This window comes from Balaenoptera musculus, chromosome 5 (assembly GCF_009873245.2).
Source record: "Balaenoptera musculus isolate JJ_BM4_2016_0621 chromosome 5, mBalMus1.pri.v3, whole genome shotgun sequence".
NCBI classification, from domain to species: Eukaryota; Metazoa; Chordata; class Mammalia; order Artiodactyla; family Balaenopteridae; genus Balaenoptera; species Balaenoptera musculus.
In genome coordinates, this window is record NC_045789.1 from 53,852,599 (window position 1) to 53,872,626 (window position 20,028).

General features: G+C 38.5%; 1 protein-coding gene across 2 annotated transcripts in view; it reads left to right on the forward strand.

Annotated features, from left to right (window-relative positions):
• Nucleotides 1-1,576: 1,576 nt before the first annotated feature.
• Nucleotides 1,577-20,028, forward strand: part of TMPRSS11A (transmembrane serine protease 11A) — a 55,014-nt gene continuing 36,562 nt past the window's right edge. The window contains exons 1-2 of one of the 2 annotated variants that reach the window (XM_036852096.1): nt 1,577-1,738; nt 9,312-9,457. Coding sequence is in view for 1 of the 2 variants with exons in the window: in XM_036852094.1 (XP_036707989.1) it covers nt 1,728-1,738 (11 nt within the window). In the remaining variant the exon portion in view is untranslated. The remainder of the gene's footprint in view (nt 1,739-9,311; nt 9,458-20,028) is intronic. The other variant, XM_036852094.1, reaches the window with a different exon arrangement.

The following is a 20,028-nucleotide window of genomic DNA, read 5'->3' on the forward strand; positions in this document are numbered from 1 at the left end:
AAAGTTCCAAGCAAACTTCTTGCCATGTTCTGCCATGCTGACATTCAGAGTAGTCATCTTTTGATCTCAGTACAGTTCTCTGTTCAGTTCTTATATATGCCAGTTAGTGTGGGTGGCATATTACATGTACTGTTACATTCATTCCTACAATAGCCTGGAAAGCTGTTATTAATTTCAAGTACAGACGAGGAAGCTAAGATGCAGAAGAGCCAAGCAGCAGCTATGTGGGGAGCCAGGATTTACAGTCAGGTGTATCTCCCTCCAAGTCTGGGCTCTGTCTAACAGGCCTTCTTCCACCAACAATGGAAGCTGTGATTTATTACCAGATATCGTGCTAGGCAGTTCCACACACATTATGTTGTTTAATTCTCATAAAAGTATTGCACATAAATGGTACCAGCTCATTTCATATAGAAGGAAACTGATGCTCAAAAGATCTAAGTAGCCTGTCCAGGTTCACATAACTTGATTATAATCAAGGCTAAACACTAAGTATATTCATATTTCATGTAGCTGTTAAAAAGAATAAGGTAGGTAGATCTGTGTCTCCAAACACAGAAAGATCTTCTAAATATTAAGTAAATACTTAATACTTCATGTAGCTGTTAAAAAGAATAAGGTAGGTAGATCTGTGTCTCCAAACACAGAAAGATCTTCTAAATATTAAGTAAAGAAAGAGCAGGTTGCCCAAGGGTGTTTGCATCATGACATTGTTTAATTAACATTCATATATGTTTTTCTATGAATACGTGTGTGTATGTGTCTGTGTCCGTAAATGCTTAGTATGTTCCACGAAAAGATGGACCCTAATAACACTGGTTGCTTCTGAGGAGAAAGAAATAAATCATGATTAGGACATGGTCAAACAGAGTTTCAGCCTCATTTCTTATGTCTTAATATTCACAAAGAGTTGGTATTCATGTTGTCTAATTGAAAATATTATTTGTTTCCCTGATCTTCTCTTTTTGTTTTCTTCATTATAATAAATCTCTCTCTCCCTCTCTCCCCTTCTGTGTGTGTGTGTGTGTGTGTGTGTGTATACATACACACATACATACATATATGTATATAAATATAGAGATATATATGTATAAATATATATTACATAAATATAAATTAAATTACACTTATTACATTAAGTCATTTAGGGAAAAAATCTGGTTTGATAGAATTTATTTGTATGTACTCTGAGAAATAGGTATTTTTAAAAAGTAAAATGATTATGTATTAATAAACTCGCTATACCCCTGATACATGGAGATAGCTGTTGTTCAACAAAAATTTAAGGAGTATTTCCTGAGTCATATTATGAATCTCGGTTTTAAGAATATCTGATTGTTTTTATTGAGAGCTTTTTATGTGAAGGTTTCTTTAAGATATTTGTATACCTGCCAATAATCTTCTTTAAACTCTTAATCCTAGTGCATTCCTAAAGTATTTCTCATTCAAATCCCTGTAACCAGTTCCTTCTCCTTTAACAAAATTAGTCAATACCAAAAAAAGAAATATTGCTTTCTTGTTGGGACTATGCTGTCTCTGGAGCTATTCTATGGGTTGAGGCTTCTCTGTTCAGACTTGTCAAACTAGTTTCATTTCAAGTACTTGAAATTTGTTCCCTTATGTCTTCCAGCCATAGACCTCTAATATATCTAGAGATGTCATATAGTTGATTAGAAAGTCAGGTTGAGTGGGCGCAGACCTCTAAGATCATATTCTTCCTCCCACAGATGATGTATCGGTAAGTTCAGTTTTGTTTAGTAATGGCTTGTTTGCTCTACTGTCTGTCAGTGGCTAGATTCCCAGAATGTCGGAGGACTGCCTGCATTGGATGTTGTGAAATTTGTGGAATTATTATAGCAGCTGGATTAATTAATCTCTGTAGTTAAAATCAATATTTTTGTATTAAAAATCATTATTAACATTATTTCATGTCACCAAGTTCAACAGTTGGGATTTTAGAAGAAGTTAATGAAAAACTATATTACATTGTTGTTTTGACTGCTTCTGATTTTTGGAGGGTGGAATGGGTGGAAGAACAGGTGTTACTTGTTTTAAGAAAAGCCTCCTGTCAGTAATATGACTAAACTTAGCTTCTGTAACACTTTCCTTCAGTTCCTTTTCCTCATACCTTATAGTCAGTCATTGGGAACTAATGCAGATTGGTAGGTCAAAATCTGCCGAGACACCTGCCTTCATAGATATTTCAGGACTTCTTGGGGGGAGAAAGGAGACGACATCCTGATTAGGGAAACTGTTTACTCTCTAAATTTTTTCCTGTTAAATATTAAAGAGGAAAGAAAACTATAAATTATTTCAAGTTTTTTTTTTTTCAAAGTAAGGTTGCCACATGTAAAGGAGAGGAAAAAAAATAAGATTCTTGGAATAACCTTTGATACAATTAAAATATGATTTTTAAACATCAATGACAGTAATATTTCAAGATTGCTTAGATGTATCCATTTTCAAAACATTTTTACACATTTATTTTCATTTAATAGTCAGGACCACCCCTGTAAGATCAGCAAACAGTTACCAATTACCATTTTAAAGTGATGAATCAAGAGGAAACAGATCTTAAGGGCTTCTCTGTATCGACAGAGTTGTGATGTCAAGATCAGAGCACTGCAACCCACAACTCCTTAAATCCAGTCTTCCTGGACTCTGCAGCCTCTCTAGTGCAAATGATTCCATCTGGGGTCTTTCAGAGATGAAACTTGACACTAGGTCAGTCCCTAAATTAGTGAACTTCACTGGGCTTCCTTCCCCACTAATAAAATGCACATTTGGATCAGTCCTTTAGTGAGCAAATAGTAATTGCCAGAGGGTCTCTGACATCCTTAGGCAGGGTCTACAGTGCTTCACACATAATTGGCACTCCACATATTTGTTGAACAAATTAATGAATAAGCAAATGTAAATATCTAGCATTAGTGTTTTGCTTATTAAAATTCATTGAATTTGAAAATGCATATTCCATGTCTATGGAAATCATGATATTATAGAGCAGTAGTTCCAACCTTTCATATTTCACATTCTCCAAATTATTCTTTTAAAAAAATCAAGTCTCATGATTATGGACACCAAAAATCTTCTTTTCTAATGCATATTTATGTGTTTAGAGGAATGTTTTCAGTTTAAGGGAAGTAAATTATAGGAGTAATATTGGGGGTCAGTGCAATTGTTCAGGACATCCATGACAAAGAAAGGGGACAGTGAGAAACACTGAATGTTTATGGTTTCTTTAAGATAAAGTAATGGAACATTAATCCAGGATTTGGAGGATTTGCAGGAGATGGCCAGGCAGTCTTAAGGATTGAGGCAAAGCAAATGTTTAATAATTACTGTGACGCCCTATGTCTCACCTACACTAATTTTACAGTACATTCTATAGTCGTGTCGGCCATCCTTACTTCTCCACTAACAAGAAACTCAGTGTGGAAGCTGTGTCAAAATGTACTTGATTCATATCTTTGTTGTTTCTGGTCTGTTGAAACTTGGATCTCTTTTCTATGGGTTTTTGACTCTCCTCTCTACCTTTCAGAGATAGTATTTAGTGTTCCAACTTTGCTGTGAATATCCATTTGCATTTGCCTTTAGCAATATCCATACCCCTACTCTTTCCTATAAATTGATTAGTTGGGTGATATATTCACTGAAAATCTCAATTATTTCTCTTATAAAGATAAATATCAAATGACTTCTTCATCTGAGATTGCTGTCCTGTTCCCAGATGACTGGCATCTCTCTCTTCCTATTGCCATTATTTTCAGCATTGCTTAATAAATGCAAAAATTAGATTTCTCCTTGTCATTATCCTCATTTAGAGAAAATGCTTCGCAAGCACTCATGTTGTACATTTTAATTTCATTTTGAATACTCATTTAAATCAACTTGATAATTTGCCAAGTTCATTCTCTAATATACTCAAAAACTATATCTTCAGAGTTAAAGCCAAAATAACAAGGTAAAACCTCCATGTTACTTACTGATCACTAAACTTTGTGTAAATTATCAATTAAATGTTACTGTTTTGTTAGTTTTTAGCAAACTCATAGTGCTTGCTGGGTGCCACATATGCACCACATTATATTACCTCATTTAATTCTCACAACAATTCTATGATTAGGTACTATTATTATCTCCATTTTATAGATGAAAAAGTAACTAGCCCTACATCACAGGCTAATGAGTGGAAGCTGGGATTTGAGGCAGTCTAGAACTCAAGCCTGAGCTTAACTATTAGGATATCCTGTTTTTTTCTTTTTCAAGAGAAAAAATCAATTTTTCCATTTTAATTTAAAATTTGAGTAAGAGATTCATAATGTTAGTTATACAGTAAAGCTTTATCTACATATGTATTCATATCATTGAGATTTAAAGGCTAGTTTATAGCATCCTCTTCTTTCTTTTGCTTTTCTTCTTTCCAATTGTCTGTCATACAAAGAATAATGTATTTGTAGATAAAATAGGGAGGCTGGCAAATATGTATACAAAATACTTGGAAACCAAGATAATAGAAGTTTATGCTCAGATAAGCATATATGAATCTATAGTAGGTGGTAGTTTATTTGTAATTACTGTAATAGCATCTACCATTTATTACCTATTTACAAAATATTCATCATTTTCCATATATTATCTCATTTATTTACAATCCTCATATGAGTTAGCTATTATTATCCCATTTTACAGAAAAAGAAAGCAGCCCTAGATCATAGAGTTATTGAGCTTTAAACCCAAGCTATACACAACATCTTACCCCCAATACATTCATAGCTGTGCCTCTGAAACATCTGGGCAACGACAGGAAATTGACCCACTACGGATACAAAAATAATATAAGCAACAACTGAACAGCGTACTACTAAAGGCTTTCACATTCATTATCAGAGTGGCCTGGTTACAAATGGTACTGATAGATTTGAAGTCAGAAAGATAAGCCCTCCCCTTAGCTTTGTAACCTGTGTTGATTTTCCTCTCTGATCCTCAGTTCTTCATTAGTGAATGGTGATAAGACACACCTCACCAAGCTGTGGCAACAAATACATCAGATAGCTCCTATGAAAACTCCTGACCCAGAGTAGGAATTTGATATGTGCTAGAGTCTTTCATATACTCGTTTCATTGCCTCACATCCTTGGGTAGTATTTATAATCACCATCTTACAGGTGAGAAAACTGAAATTCAGAGAGGTTTCATTAACTTCTCAAGATACATGTTAAAGAGTTACAAGCATGGACTGAAGCCAAAGTCGTTTGACTCTAAAAGGTAGGGCAGATCTGCAATACAAATAGGCCTAGAGAAGGTTTGTCCAGGCAGGTAAAAACTTAAAGGAATTTAAAAAAAAACCTTTGTCTTGGAAAAACTGTTTTTCTTTACTATCACACTATTACCACACACAATACTTCTGACATCAGCTGGGTAGGGTTTTCCCCCAAGCAATTCTCCAACACTGGCTGGGAATCCTACAATTCAATTCAATTATGACAGTAACCAGAGTTAGTGCAGGCCCCACAGGTTAAGGGCTCAGTCCCATAAGACTGCCCGTGCCGCCACTTCAGATGTCAATCCCAAGTCCCAGTCGTTACCTGTGTTCCTGACTGGCGGGCTATAAAATGGAGCTTCCTACAATCCCCTCCTCCGATTTGATTAATTTGCTAGAGTGACCACAGAACTCAGGAAAACAGTTTACCTACTAGGTTACCAGTTTATTACAAAGGTTATTAAAGGATATGTATAAACAGCCAGATGAGGCTGGTGAGGTCATATATGGTGAGGTCTAGAAGGGTCCCCAATGCAGGAGATTCTGTCCTCAAAGAGCTGAGATGCTCTCTCCTCCCAGCACATAGTTGTGTACACCAACCCAGAAGCTCTTTCATCATATACGACTGGGATTTTTGTGGAGGCTTCATCACATAGGTATGAATGATTATTAACTCAATCTCCAGCCCCCTTCTCTTCCCAGAGGATAGAAGGCAGTGGTGGAGCTTAAAGTTCCAAGCTTCTAATCATGGCTTCATCTTTCTGGCCCCCAGAAAGACTAGCCCCCATCTTCAAGCCATCTAGGAGCCCACCAAGAGTATCTCACTGGAATAAAAGACACTGCTATCACCCAGGAAACTCCAAGGGCTTTAAGACCTCTATCTCAGGAACTGGGGCCAAAGACCAAATATTAGAACAAAAGATGTTCCTAGTGCTCTTCATCACTTGGGAAATTACAAGGGTTTTAGAAGGAACTGGGGGCAGAGACCAATATATATATTTTCTATTATTTCATAATCTTTAACTCTCATTTTTGTTACCTTAATGGAAATTTGTTATTTGTGATATTTTAAATATTTATAGAAAAGAAGTTTACAATACTTATTATCATCCATATGGCACAGATTGAGACAAAAGCATTATATGTTGTATCATGAGTTACATGAGGGTAGAAACCATATTTTATTCATCCTTGCCTCCTTAAGCCCTGCATGATTCCTTAAAACATAATAAAGACTCAATGAAACGTTGTGGAAAAGAAAAATAGTTGGGTAAATGGACAGAAGGATGAATAGTTGAATGGATACATAAAAGGACAAATTAAAGGACAAAGGAGGAATAAGAAATATTGCAATATATGATTAATTCTCAGTAGTCTGCTAGGACATATTTATAGTATATAAGGCTGTGATCCAGGCATTTGTATACAAACAACTCATTTTGCACACATGCATAGACTCCTAGCCTAGACCTTAACCTCTAACCTGAGACATATTTTACAAACCTTAATAGGTGGGACTGCACTTTGTGTCAAAAACATGCTAAACTAAACCAAACACACATATCACACAACTCCATAACATCTGGTGCTGTCTACCCTTTCTAGTAAATTAGAACATTCTGTAATAAATTTCTGTTTTGTTACTGAATCTCTTTTTCCCTTATTAATAGTGTACTTGTAAAACAGGATTTCCATTTCATTGTGTCACTCAGGGCCACCCAGGACACATTTTTTGTTGATTAACATTGCATTTAAAATATTTGGGGGATTTCCTAACATACTACCTATCTAAGCTTTCTCTTGTGGGGCCACTCCAAGATGATCCTAAATTCCAAAATGCTACTGGTATAAAAATTACCTACCATGAATATTCTCAGGGTGAAATGCCCACTTTCTCAGCATGGTGAATTTCTAACAAGTGTGTAATATTAAGAAGAACAAAAATACTGATAATAGCTCATATTTATATAGCATTTACTATGTGCTGGTCATTTCACATGAATTAATGCACTTAATTTTCATGGAAATCCTGTGAGGTAGGTATTAATTTCATCTCCATTTTACAAATGGGGGAACTAAAACAAAAAAGGGTCAAATATGTTGCCACCTATTACAGAGCTAGCAAGTGGCAGGGCTAGGACTTGAACTCTGGTAGTTCAGCTCCAGAGATTGGGCTCTTATCCTTAATACTATACCACCCCCAGGAGAAGTGAGTTCAATCATGTTGCATTAATTTAAACTAACATGTGACTATGCTCTACCTCTAATGCAAAATCTAAGTTCAACACCATTTAAGAAAGACTTTGTGGGACCTCCCTGGTGGTCCAGTGGTAAAGAATCCGCCTTCCAATGCAGGGGACGTGCGTTCCATCCCTGGTCAGGGAACTAAGATCCCACATGCCACGGGGGCAAATAAGCCCACGTGCCACAACTACTGAGCTCGTGCGCCTTAATGAGAGAGCCCGCATGCTGCAAACTACAGAGCCCATGCGCTCTGGAGCCCGCATGCCACAACTAGAGAGAGAAAACTAGAGAGAAGCCCGTGTGCCACAACAAAGAGCCTGCACCGCAACGAAAAGATCCCACATGCTGCAAAGAGGAGCCCACATGCTGCAATTAAGACCCAACGCAGCCAAAAAAAAAAATAAAGAAAATATAAAATAAAATAAAATAAAATGAAAGACTGTGCTAAACTAGCACAATAAGACTCCCTATTTTGCTTATATATGAAGGTGAGAGAATTAAATGCCAGTCATTTCTTAGAATAAGGCTAGAGAATGCCTCCTTACTGAATCAGGACAGGGAAACCTAGAAGGGATAAGAATCTGAAATTAATTTAACTCACTAGGGCTGGGTAGATGTTAGAGGAAAGATGGAGCTGCCAGGATTTGGAGTAAATCCAGTCCAGAAGGTCAGATGTGATGAGCAGTGAGTAATTGTGTTCCTGTCAGGAACTGTCAGGGGTGGGAGTATCCCTCCAAGAGAAAGAAGTACATCCATGCGGAATCCAGGAGAGGTATTCTCAATCCCCTTTGGGTCACGTTTTCTTCTTCCAGCTCAAAATTCTCAGTTATGTTCCCTTTTTGCCAGTGTGCCTAATTTCCACCCCTGGGACCAGGGTGAAGGCATTTCCCTAGATACGTGAAGAAGTTGAGTCTTGTCTTTTCTGGCATCCTCATTTTCTTTTTCTGAGTCCCCTGAATTCAGCTCAGCCTGAAACTCTTCATTATTTTCTATAGAAGATGTTCTTTGGTCTAGACTTACAGTGGTATTTTATTCAATTTTGCCCCTCTCTCTTTGTCCCAACCCTCGCTCCATTCATATCTGGGAGTTAAATATAGAAGGAATATCAGAAGTTTTCTTTGTTTCTTCTTTTTTTTTTAAACCTCCTGACAATAAAGCATTCCATGGATTAGCACACTGGTGTAAATACATCTAGAGCCATGTTTTCAAAACTGTGTTCTGTGGAACATCAGAATCCCATGAGATACCACTAGATAGGGTGATTTTTAATGAGCACATTTGGAAAACTTTTATTTCAGTCCAATTCATTAAATAGTATTCAAGTATTTACCAAGAGTCAGATAATGTATTTGGTACTGGGGTTGTATCAGAGAACAGGATATATGCAAAACCAAGGCAGAAATACTGCCTCACCTTTACTCCCTTTTAAAACCATTAAAGGCTCTAAGACTTCTAGAAGTGAGAATCCTATTTAACTTTCTTTAACCCATTTTTTTCCAAACCTACTTAAATATGGCAAACCTCCCTTTACCCCACTACCTGGGAACACTTCTTGAGAAATGCCTCAATGCTGTATATGACTTACTCACTGTATTCAAGATCTTCCACACTCTGGGGCAAGAAGATAGGTGTACACATAATATCTCAAGAAATAAAACTTATAGGGAACATGTGGCAGCATGGAAAAAGTGTCAAATTAAATTAAAGCCTCCAAAGTTTACAGACAAGCCCAAATATGGTAATTAATTCTCCTCGTACATGCCTGCTTTCACAGCCCTCTTTCCTTCCTCCTCCTCCCTTCTAGATGACCTCTGCTACTGTCTGGAGAGGGATAAGGGAATGCTAACTTCTTGAGAGTTCACAAGAATTTAAAGCCAGTAGAAAGGAAGAAGAAGTGAAAGCAAAAACAAATTCAAGACTTGACCACAATGGACATGGGTGGTCCCTCTGGTCAGTAAACCAACCTCTGCTTTCACTTCATAAAACTGTTCACCTGCCTTTTATGCTTCTTGATGTTCCACACATTATTCATTTGGATTAATAGGAAGCCTGTTCTGTAAAAGGAAAAAAATCACTCTCAAAAGAAAATATGATACTACAGAATAAAAGGGCTTCTGAGTCACAGTGGCCAGAGCTAGGTTCTGCCTCTGCTTCTGGCTGCATGAATTGAGCAAGTTGTTCACCCGTAAAATGAAGATAAATAATTCTACTGACAAGAGCATTTAAAGGATAAAATCAACACATCCTACGAAGTCAGCACTTTCTAAATAGTAGCTCTTGTTCTTATCACTTTTAGTACTAAATGGTCATTCTAAAATAGTCACAGGAATATCAGAGCGTATTAGGTCACCACAAAAGGTTGCTTTTCTGTAACAAATGACTGAGTTCAGCCACTCAAAGGGAATGACAATTTTCGTTGGTGGAAGGAGAGTTTGGCACTTTAGTTCTATAAGAACTTTCCTCCAGGGATGGGAGCCAGGCTAGGAAAAGAGGAGCAAATTTTCTGCACTGTCTCCCAGGAATTCAATGCATTTAGCATCTTTGACAGTTTATATTAGGAGTTCAGTAGACTTGTAGGTTGGCCTGGGAAACTAACCAATAATTTCTTTTTAAACCAGATAGTATATCTTAAACACCAGAAAACTCTCTCTATGAAGATTTATGGGAACATAACCTGTCTGTAAATTGGCATTTTTATAATAATCACATGTATCTACATTTGTATAATGGTAACATGTAACTACAAGAAAGCAGAAAAATAATCCTGAAAAGGAAAGATTTGGAGCTTATAGCAAAATGATAAAGGGCATGTAGTTGACTGTGGAGTGAGCCAAAGTTACTGCCTTCAAGGGAGGTCTTTATAGGAAAAGGAAGATCCATGTGGAATAGGGGGTCCATGATGTCTTCTGCTAACTCAAGTCATCTTTTAACTCACATATATAGAAGTCATCAGCTTAGAGGGGTTTTTTTTGTTTTTTGTTTCTTTTTTAAAATATTTATTTATTTATTTGGCTGTGCCAGGTCTTAGTTGTGGCACGTGGAATCTTCGTTGCCACGTGTGGGATCTTTAGTTGTGGCATGTGGGATCTAGTTCCCTGACCAGGGATCAAACCCAGGCCCCTTGCATTGGGAGCATGGAGTCTTAATCACTGGACCACCAGGGAAGTCCCCAGCTTAGAGTTCTGTTACTAAGGAAATGAATATCCCAACTCTGATCATTAACAATTCATACTGCTCTATATATTCTTCAAGGTGTATATCTTTCGGTCTTCAAGATTGCAGAAAGCAAAGTCACAAAATTATTAATATTATCACTATGTTTTTATTGATAACATCTTTGGAAAAATCATGCCATAAATACACTCTTCTAAACACTGAATAATCAAAGTTAATGAAGGTGTAATGGATATGATAAATTGGATTTCACGCAGATTATAGGTTATGTTACTCTGAATAAATATCTTCTGTACTTGCCCTCTCCTTAAAGGAATGCAAAGTGCTAATTACGTCATGATCAGGGATTACTTTTAGCTTTTTTCCTACTTTAATTTAGAAGAGTTCACTTTGTATTCCCCCAAGTTGTTACTTGAATAAAACAGTCGTCTTCTAATTTTATGCTTAAAATAGAATTCCCTTTTAATGAAATAGTTCTGCCCCAACTCCACAAAAATTAGAGAAGGTTTTAAATCTCACATGCTTTTCTTTGAAGGCTGTAGATTTCTGTCCCTTTTTATGAAAGTCATAATATTTTCAGTTGTGAAAAACTTATAAGATCCTCCAAGATTCCCAACCCTTGGGGTATACACTCCTTCACCCAGTTATTCAAACACTAACCTAGGTACTGCTGTGAGGGGATTTTGCAGATATAATGAAGGTCTCAAGTCAGTTGACTTTTAAATGGAGAGATTCTAATTTTTAGGCCTAACCTAATCAGGTGACACCTTAAAATAGAACAAGGCTCTACCTGGAGAAAGAGATTCCGAATGTGAAAGAAATTTGATGGGAGGGAGATTCCCCATTGCTGGCTTTGAAGATGGAGTGGGCTACAATGGCAAAGAATGTGGGTGACATTTAGGAGCTGAGAGGCCTCTGACAGCCAGCAAGGGAACAGGAACCCCAATTCAGCTTCAAGGAACTGAACTCTGCCTGAAACCTAAGTGAGCCTGGAAGAGGGTCACATACATTAGATGAGATTGCAGCCTCAATCAACACCTTGATTTCACCCTCCTGAGATCCTGAGCAGAAAACTCAACCATGCCACATACAGAACTGTGAGCGAATAAGTGACTGTTGTTTTAAGCTGCTAACTTTGTGGTAATTTGTTACACAGCAACAGAAAATTAATAAACCAGTGTTTGTTTTATGGGTGCAGGTAAAGCAGGAAAAAAATGCTTGAGCATCTCTACCTACATACAGGCTAGATTCCAAAGGCTTTACTGAGTATATTTCCTCTCAAATCTACAGTGATATTATGCAAATCACTAATAGGACCTCTCCAGAATGGGAGGTTGATGATGCATATTTGTTTTCATGCCTTGCTTGTTCATAGTCATAAAAGTTGATACTAAGTTGCAAGTTTACTCATATACGATTAAGTAGTTACAGCTTTAACCCATGGCTCTTGCAGCTTTTGTAATTTGGCCTTGCGCACCTGTTACATTCCCCAAAAGTTTTCTCAAAAGGAGAAACACTCTGACAGCTGATCAATGGTGTTTGTTGGCCACCATTTCCCGCTAGATGTTAACAGCTCCTTGTATGGCATTTGTGAACAAGACTGCCATGGCACTTGAAGCAGTGTATCAGTGAGTGCTGAACCACTCTTCTGCCTAGTGTCTCACAGCCTGTAATAGTGTGAGTTTGTGTGCATCTTGGTGGCGGGGATGTGATCTTCCTGCGTCTACTTTCTCCATTTGTCCTACTCAGAGGAACTGTGTTATCATGGGAAGATAGATTTGAAAGCTTATAAATCTGCTTGAGGTCTAGCCTTTCTCCTCTGGTCCACTGTTGGTTTTGAATGACTTGAAGACACACTGATAAGATTCTCTAAGATAATAAATGGTCAAATAAATGAAGAATGAATAAGTGAAGAGATGAATATATAAATAATAAATCTAGTTAAGAATTAAAATACAATCAATGGGGAGGTACTCTGGCACTGAGAAAAAATAGCATACTATAAGTTAGAAGACATGAGTTTGAGATGACTACTAGCTTTATTATACTGGAGAAGGCACTTAATCATCTCTAGGCCTCAGCTTCCCCAACTGGAAAATGTGTTACATTGTACTAAATAGTCTGTAATTATGCTTCACTTCTGAATCTAGGTTTTAAGCCAACTAAGAGGCTAATTAATGTCATATCCCATGAAGCTTCTGTTTGTTGTTGTTGTTTTTTTAATATCTTTATTAGAGTATACTTGCTTTACAATGGTCTGTCAGTTTCTGCTTTATAACAAAGTGAAACAGTTATACATATACATAAGTCCCCATATCTCTTCCCTCTTGCATCTCCCTCCCTCGCACCCTCCCTATCCCAGCCCTCTATGTAGTCACAAAGCACGGAGCTGATCTCCCTGTGTTATGTGGCTGCTTCCCACTAGCTATCTATTTTACATTTGGTAGTGTATATATGTCCATGCCACTCTCTCACTTTGTCCCAGTTTACCCTTCCCCCTCCCCATATCCTCAAGTCCATTCTCTACTAAGTCCGCATCTATGTTCCCGTCTTGCCCCTAGGTTCTTCTGACCATTAACTTTTTTTTTTTTTTAGACTCCATATATATGTGTTAGCATACAGTATTTGTTTTTCCCTTTGTGACTTATTTCACTCTGTATGACAGTCTCTAGGTCCATCCACCTCACTACAAATACTTAAGTTTCATTCCTTTTTATGGCTGAGTAATATTCCATTGTGTATATATGCCACATCTTCTTTACCATTCATCGGTTGATGGACACTTAGGTTGCTTCCATGTCCTGGCTATTGTAAATAGAGCTGCAATGAACATTTTGGTACATGACTCTTTTTGAATTATGGTTTTCTCAGTGTGTATGCCCAGTAGTGGGATTGCTGGGTCATATGGTAGTTCTATTTTTAGTTTTTTAAGGAACCTCCATACTGTTCTCCATACTGGCTGTATCAATTTACATTCCCACCAACAGTGCAAGAGGGTCCCCTTTTCTCCACACCCTCTCCAGCATTTATTGTTTGTAGATTTTTTGAGGATGGCCATTCTGACCAGTGTGAGATGATATCTCATTGTAGTTTTGATGTGCATTTCTCTAATGATTAATGATGTTGAGCATTCTTTCATGTGTTTTCTGGCAATCTGTATACCTTCTTTAGAGAAATGTTTATTTAGGTCTTCTACCCATTTGTGGATTGGGTTGTTTGCTTTTTTGATATTGAGCTGCATGAGTTGCTTGTATGTTTTGGAGATTAATCCTTTGTCAGTTGCTTCATTTGCAAATATTTTCTCCCATTCTGAGGGTTGTCTTTTGGTCTTGTTTATGGTTTCCTTTGCTGTGTAAAAGCTTTTAAGTTTCATTAGGTCCCATTTGTTTATTTTTGTTTTTTTTTCCATTTCTCTAGGAGGTGGGTCAAAAAGAATCTTGCTGTGATTTATGTCATAGAGTGTTCTACCTATGTTTTACTCTAAGACTTGATGGTGTCTGCCCTTACATTTAGGTCTTTAATCCATTTTGAGTTTATTTTTGTGTATGGTGTTAGGGAGTGTTCTAATTTCATTCTTTTACATGTAGCTGTCCAGTATTCCCAGCACCACTTATTGAACAGGCTGTCTTTACTCCACTGTGTATTCTTGCCTCCTTTACCAAAGATAAGGTGATGCTATGTGCGTGGGTTTATCTCTGGGTTTTCTATCCTGTTCCACTGATCTATATTTCTGTTTATGTGCCAGTACCATACTGTCTTGATTACTGTAGCTTTGTAGTATAGTCTGAAGTCAGGGAGCCTGATTCCTCCAGCTCCGTTTTTCTTTCTCAAGATTGCCTTGGCTATTCAGGATCTTTTGTGTTACCATACAAATTGTGAAATTTTTTGTTCTAGTTCTGTGAAAAATGCCAGTGGTACTTTGATAGGGATTGCATTGAATCTGTAGATTGCTTTGGGTAGTAAAGTCATTTTCACAATGTTGATTCTTCCAATCCAAGAACATGGTATATCTCTCCATCTATTTGTATCATCTTTAAGTTCTTTCATCAGTGTCTTATAATTTTCTGCATACAGGTCTTTTGTCTCCTTAGGTAGGTTTATTCCTAGATATTTTATTCTTTTTGTTGCAATGGTAAATGGGAGTGTTTTCTTAATTTCACTTTCAGATTTTTCATCATTAGTGTATAGGAATGCCAGAGATTTCTGTGCATTAATTTTGTATCCTGCTACTTTACCAAATTCATTGATTAGCTCTAGGAGTTTTCTGGTAGCATCTTTCGGATTCTCTATGTATAGTATCATGTCATCTGCAAACAGTGACAGCTTTACATCTTCCTTTCCTATTTGGATTCCTTTTATTTCTTTTTCTTCTCTGATTGCTGTGGCTAAAACTTCCAAAATTATGTTGAATAATAGTGGTGAGAGTAGGCAACCTTGTCTTGTTCCTGATCTTAGTGGAAATGGTTTCAGTTTTTCACCATTGAGGATGATGTTGGCTGTGGGTTTTCATATATGGCCTTTATGATGTTGAGGAAAGTTCCCTCTATGCCTACTTTCTGGAGTGTTTTTAACATAAATGGGTGTTGAATTTTGTCAAAAGATTTCTCTGCATCTGTTGAGATGATCATATGGTTTTTCTCCTTCAATTTGTTAATACGGTGTATCACGTTGATTGATTTGCATATATTGAAGAATCCTTGCATTCCTGGTATAAACCCAACCTGATCATGGTGTATGATCCTTTTACTGTGCCGTTGGATTCTGTTTGCTAGTATTTTGTTGAGGATTTTTGCATCTATGTTCATCAGTGATATTGGCCTGCAGTTTTCTTTCTTTGTGACATCTTTGTCTGGTTTTGGTATCATGGTGATGGTGGCCTCGTGGAATGAGTTTGGGAGTGTTCCTCCCTCTGTTATATTTTGGAAGAGTTTGAGGAGGATAGGTGTTAGCTCTTCTCTAAATGTTTGATAGAATTCGCCTGTGAAGCCATCTGGTCCTGGGCTTTTGTTTGTTGGAAGATTTTTAATCACAATCTCAATTTCAGAGCTTGTGACTGATCTGTTCATATTTTCTATTTCTTCCTGGTTCAGTCTAGGCAGGTTGTGCATTTCTAAGAATTTGTCCATTTCTTCCAGGTTGTCCATTTTAGTGGCGTAGAGTTGCTTGTAGTAATCTCTCATGATCCTTTGTATTTCTTCAGTGTCAGTTGTTACTTCTCCTTTTTCATTTCTAAGTCTAATGATTTGAGTCTTCTCCCTTTTTTTCTTGATAAGTCTGGCTAATGGTTTATCAATTTTGTTTATCTTCTCAAAGAACCAGGTTTTAGTTTTATTGATCATTGCTATCGTTTCCTTCATTTCTTTTTCATTTATTTCTGATCTGATCTTTATGATTTCTTCCTTCTGCTAACTTTGGGGATTTTTTGCTCTTCTCTCTCAAATTGCTTTAGGTGTAACATTAGGTTGTTTACTTGAGATGTTTCTTGTTTCTTAAGGTAGGCTTGTATAGCTATAAACTTCCCTCTTAGAACTGTTTTTGCTACATCCCAAAGGTTTTGGGTCATCGTGTTTTCATTGTCATCTGTTTCTAGGTACTTTTTGGTTTCCTCTTTGATTTCTTCAGTGATCTCTTGGTTATTAGGTAGTGTGTTGTTTAGCCTCCATGTGTTTGTATTTCTTACAGATTTTTTCCTGTAATTAATCTCTAGTCTCATAGCATTGTGGTCAGAAAAGATACTTGATACGATTTCAGTTTTCTTAAATTTACCAAGGCTTGATTTGTGACCCATGATATGATCTATCCTGGAGAATGTTCCATGAACACTTGAGAAGAATGTGTATTCTGTTGTTTTTGGATGGAATGTCCTATAAATTTCAATTAAGTCCATTTGGTTTAATGTATCTTTTAAAGCTTGTGTTTCCTTATTTATTTTCATTTTGGATGATCTGTCCATTGGGGAAAATGTGGTGTTAAAGTCCCCTGCTATGATTGTGTTACTGTCTATTTCCCCTTTCATGTCTGTTAATATTTGCCTTATGTATTGAGATGCTCCTATGTTGGGTGCATAAATATTTACAATTGTTATATCTTCTTCTTGGATTGATTCCTTGATCATTATGTAGTGTCCTTCTTTGTCTCTTGTAATAGTTTTTGTTTTAAAGTCTATTTTGTCTGATATGAGAATTGCTACTCCAGCTTTCTTTTGATTTCCATTTGCATGGAATATCTTTTTCCATCCCCTCACTTTCAGTCTGTATGTGTCCCTAGGTCTGAAGTGGGTCTCTTGTAGACAGCATATATATGGGTGGCATTTTTGTATCCATTTAGCCAGTCTACGTCTTTTGGTTGGAGCAATTAATCCATTTACATTTAAGGTAATTATCGATATGTATGTTCCTATTACCATTTTCTTAATTGTTTTGGGTTTATTATTGTAGGTCTTTTCCTTCTCTTGTGTTTCCTGCCTAGAGAAGTTCCTGCAGCATTTGTTGTAAGGCTAGTTTGGTGGTGAATTCTCTTAGCTTTTTGCTTGTCTGTAAAGCTTTTAATTTCTCCACCAAATCTGAATGAGATCCTTGCTGTGTAGAGTAATCTTGGTTGTAGGTTTTTCTCCTTCATCACTTTAAATATGTCCTGCCACCCACTTCTGGCTTGCAGAATTTCTGCTGAAAGATCAGCTGTTAACCTTATGGGGATCCCCTTGTGTGTTGTTGTTTTTCCCTTGCTGCTTTTAATATTTGTTGTATTTAATTTTTGATAGTTTGATTAATATGTGTCTTGGCGTGTTTTTCCTTGGATTTATCCTGTATGGGACTCTCTGTGCTTCCTGGACTTAAGTATTTCCTTTCCCATATTAGGGAAGTTTTCAACTATAATCTCTTCAAATATTTTCTCAGTCCCTTTCTTTTTCTCTTCTTCTTCTGGGACCCCTATAATTCGAATGTTCGTGCATTTAATGTTGTCCTAGAAGTCTCTGAGACTGTCCTCAATTCTTTTCATTCTTTTTTCTTTATTCTGCTCTGCAGTAGTTATTTCCACTATTTTATCTTCCAGGTCATTTATCTGTTCTTCTGCTTCCGTTATTCTGCTACTGATCACTTCTAGAGAATTTTTAATATCATTTATTGTGTTGTTCATCACTGTTTGTTTGCTCTTTAGTTCTTCCAGGTCCTTGTTAAACGTTTCTTGTATTTCCTCCATTCTATTTCCAAGATTTTGGATCATCTTTACTATCATTACTCTGAACTCTTTTTCAGGTAGACTGCCTATTTCCTCTTCGTTTGTTAGGTCTGGTGGGTTTTTGCCTTGCTCCTTCATCTGCCGTGTGTTTCTCTGTCTTCTCATTTTGCTTAACTTACTGTGTTTGTGGTCTCCTTGTCACAGGCTGCAGGTTCGTAGTTCCCGTTGTTTTTGGCGTCTGTCCTCAGTGGCTAAGGTTGGTTCAGTGGGTTGTGTAGGCTTCTTGGTGGAGGGGACTGGTGCCTGTGTTCTGGTGGATGAGGCTGGATCTTATCTTTCTGGTGGGCAGGTCCACGTCTGGTGGTGTGTTTTGGGGTGTCTGTTGACTTATTATGATTTTAGGCAGCCTCTCTGCTAATGGGTGGGTTTTTGTTCCTGTCTTGCTAGTTGTTTGGCATAGGGTGTCCAGCACTGTAGCTTGCTGGTTGTTGAGTGGAGCTGGGTGTTGGCGTTGAGATGGAGATCTCTGGGAGATTTTCGCCGTTTGATATTACATGGAGCTGGGAGGTCTCTTGTGGACCAGTGTCCTGAACTTGGCTCTCCCACCTCAGTGGCACAGCCCTGATGCCTGGCTGGAGCACCAAGAGCCTGTCCTCCACACAGCTCAGAATAAAAGGGGAGGAAAAACAAGAAGGACAGAAAGAAGAAGATAAAATAAAATAAAGTAAAATAAAATAAAGTTATTAAAATAAAAAATAATTATTAAGAAAAAAAAATTTTAAGTAATTAAAAAAACCCAAAAAACAAAGAAACAAAAACAGACAGACAGAACCCTAGGAGAAATGGTAAAAGCAAAGCTATACAGACAAAATCACACACAGAAGCATACACATACACACTCACAAAAAGAGAAAAGGGGGAAAAAATATATATATCGTTGCTCCCAACGTCCACCTGCTCAGTTTGGGATGATTCATTGTCTATTCAGGTATTCCACAGATGCAGGGTGCATCAAGTTGATTGTGGAGATTTAATCCGTTGCTCCTGGGGCTGCTGGGAGAGATTTCCCTTTCTCTTCTTTGTTCGCACAGCTCCCGGGGTTCAGCTTTGGATTTGGACCCGCCTCTGTGTGTAGGTCGCCTGAAGGCATCTGTTCTTCACTCAGACAGGACAGGGTTAAAGGAGCAGCTGATTCGGGGGCTGTGGCTCACTCAGGCCGGGGGGAGGGAGGGGCACAGATGCGGGGCGAGCCTGCGGCGGCAGAGGCCTGCGTGACGTTGCACCAGCCTGAGGCGTGCCGTGCGTTCTCCCGGGGAAGTTGTCCCTGGATCACAGGACCCTGGCAGTGGCGGGCTGCACCGGCTCCCGGGAGGGGCGGTGTGGAGAGTGACCTGTGCTCTCACACAGGCTTCTTGGTGGCGGCAGCAGCATCCTTAGCGTCTCATGCCCGTCTCTGGGGTCCGCGCTGATCGCCGCGGCTCGCGCCCGTCTCTGGAGCTCCTTTAAGCTGCGCTCTTAATCCCCCCTCCTCGCGCACCAGGAATCAAAGAGGTAAGAAAAAGTCTCTTGTCTCTTAGGCAGGTCCAGACTTTTTCCCGGACTCCCTCCCGGCTAGCTGTGGCGCACTAGCCCCCTTCAGGCTGTGTTCACGCAGCCAACCCCAGTCCTCTCCCTGCGATCCGACCGAAGCCTGAGCCTCAGCTCCCAGCCCCCGCCCGCCCCGGCGGGTGGGCAGACAAGCCTCTCGGGCTGGTGAGTGTTGGTCGGCACTGATCCTCTGTGCGGGAATCTCTCTGCTTTGCCCTCCACACCCCTGTTGCTGCGCTTTCCTCCGCGGCTCTGAAGCTCCCCCCTCCGCCACCCCCAGTCTCCGCCCGCGAAGGGGCTTCCTAGTGTGTGGAAACCTTTCCTCCTTCACAGCTCCCTCCCACTGGTGCAGGTCCCGTCCCTATTCTTTGTCTTTTTTTTTTTTTTTCTTTTACCCTACCCAGGTACATGGGGTTTCTTGCCTTTTGGGAGGTCTGAGGTCTTCTGCCAGCGTTCAGTAGGTGTTCTGTAGGAGCTGTTCCACATGTAGATGTATTTCTGATATATTTGTGGGGAGTAATGTGATCTCCGCATCTTACTCTTATGCCATCTTGAAGCTCCTCCTGTTTGTTGTTTTTATG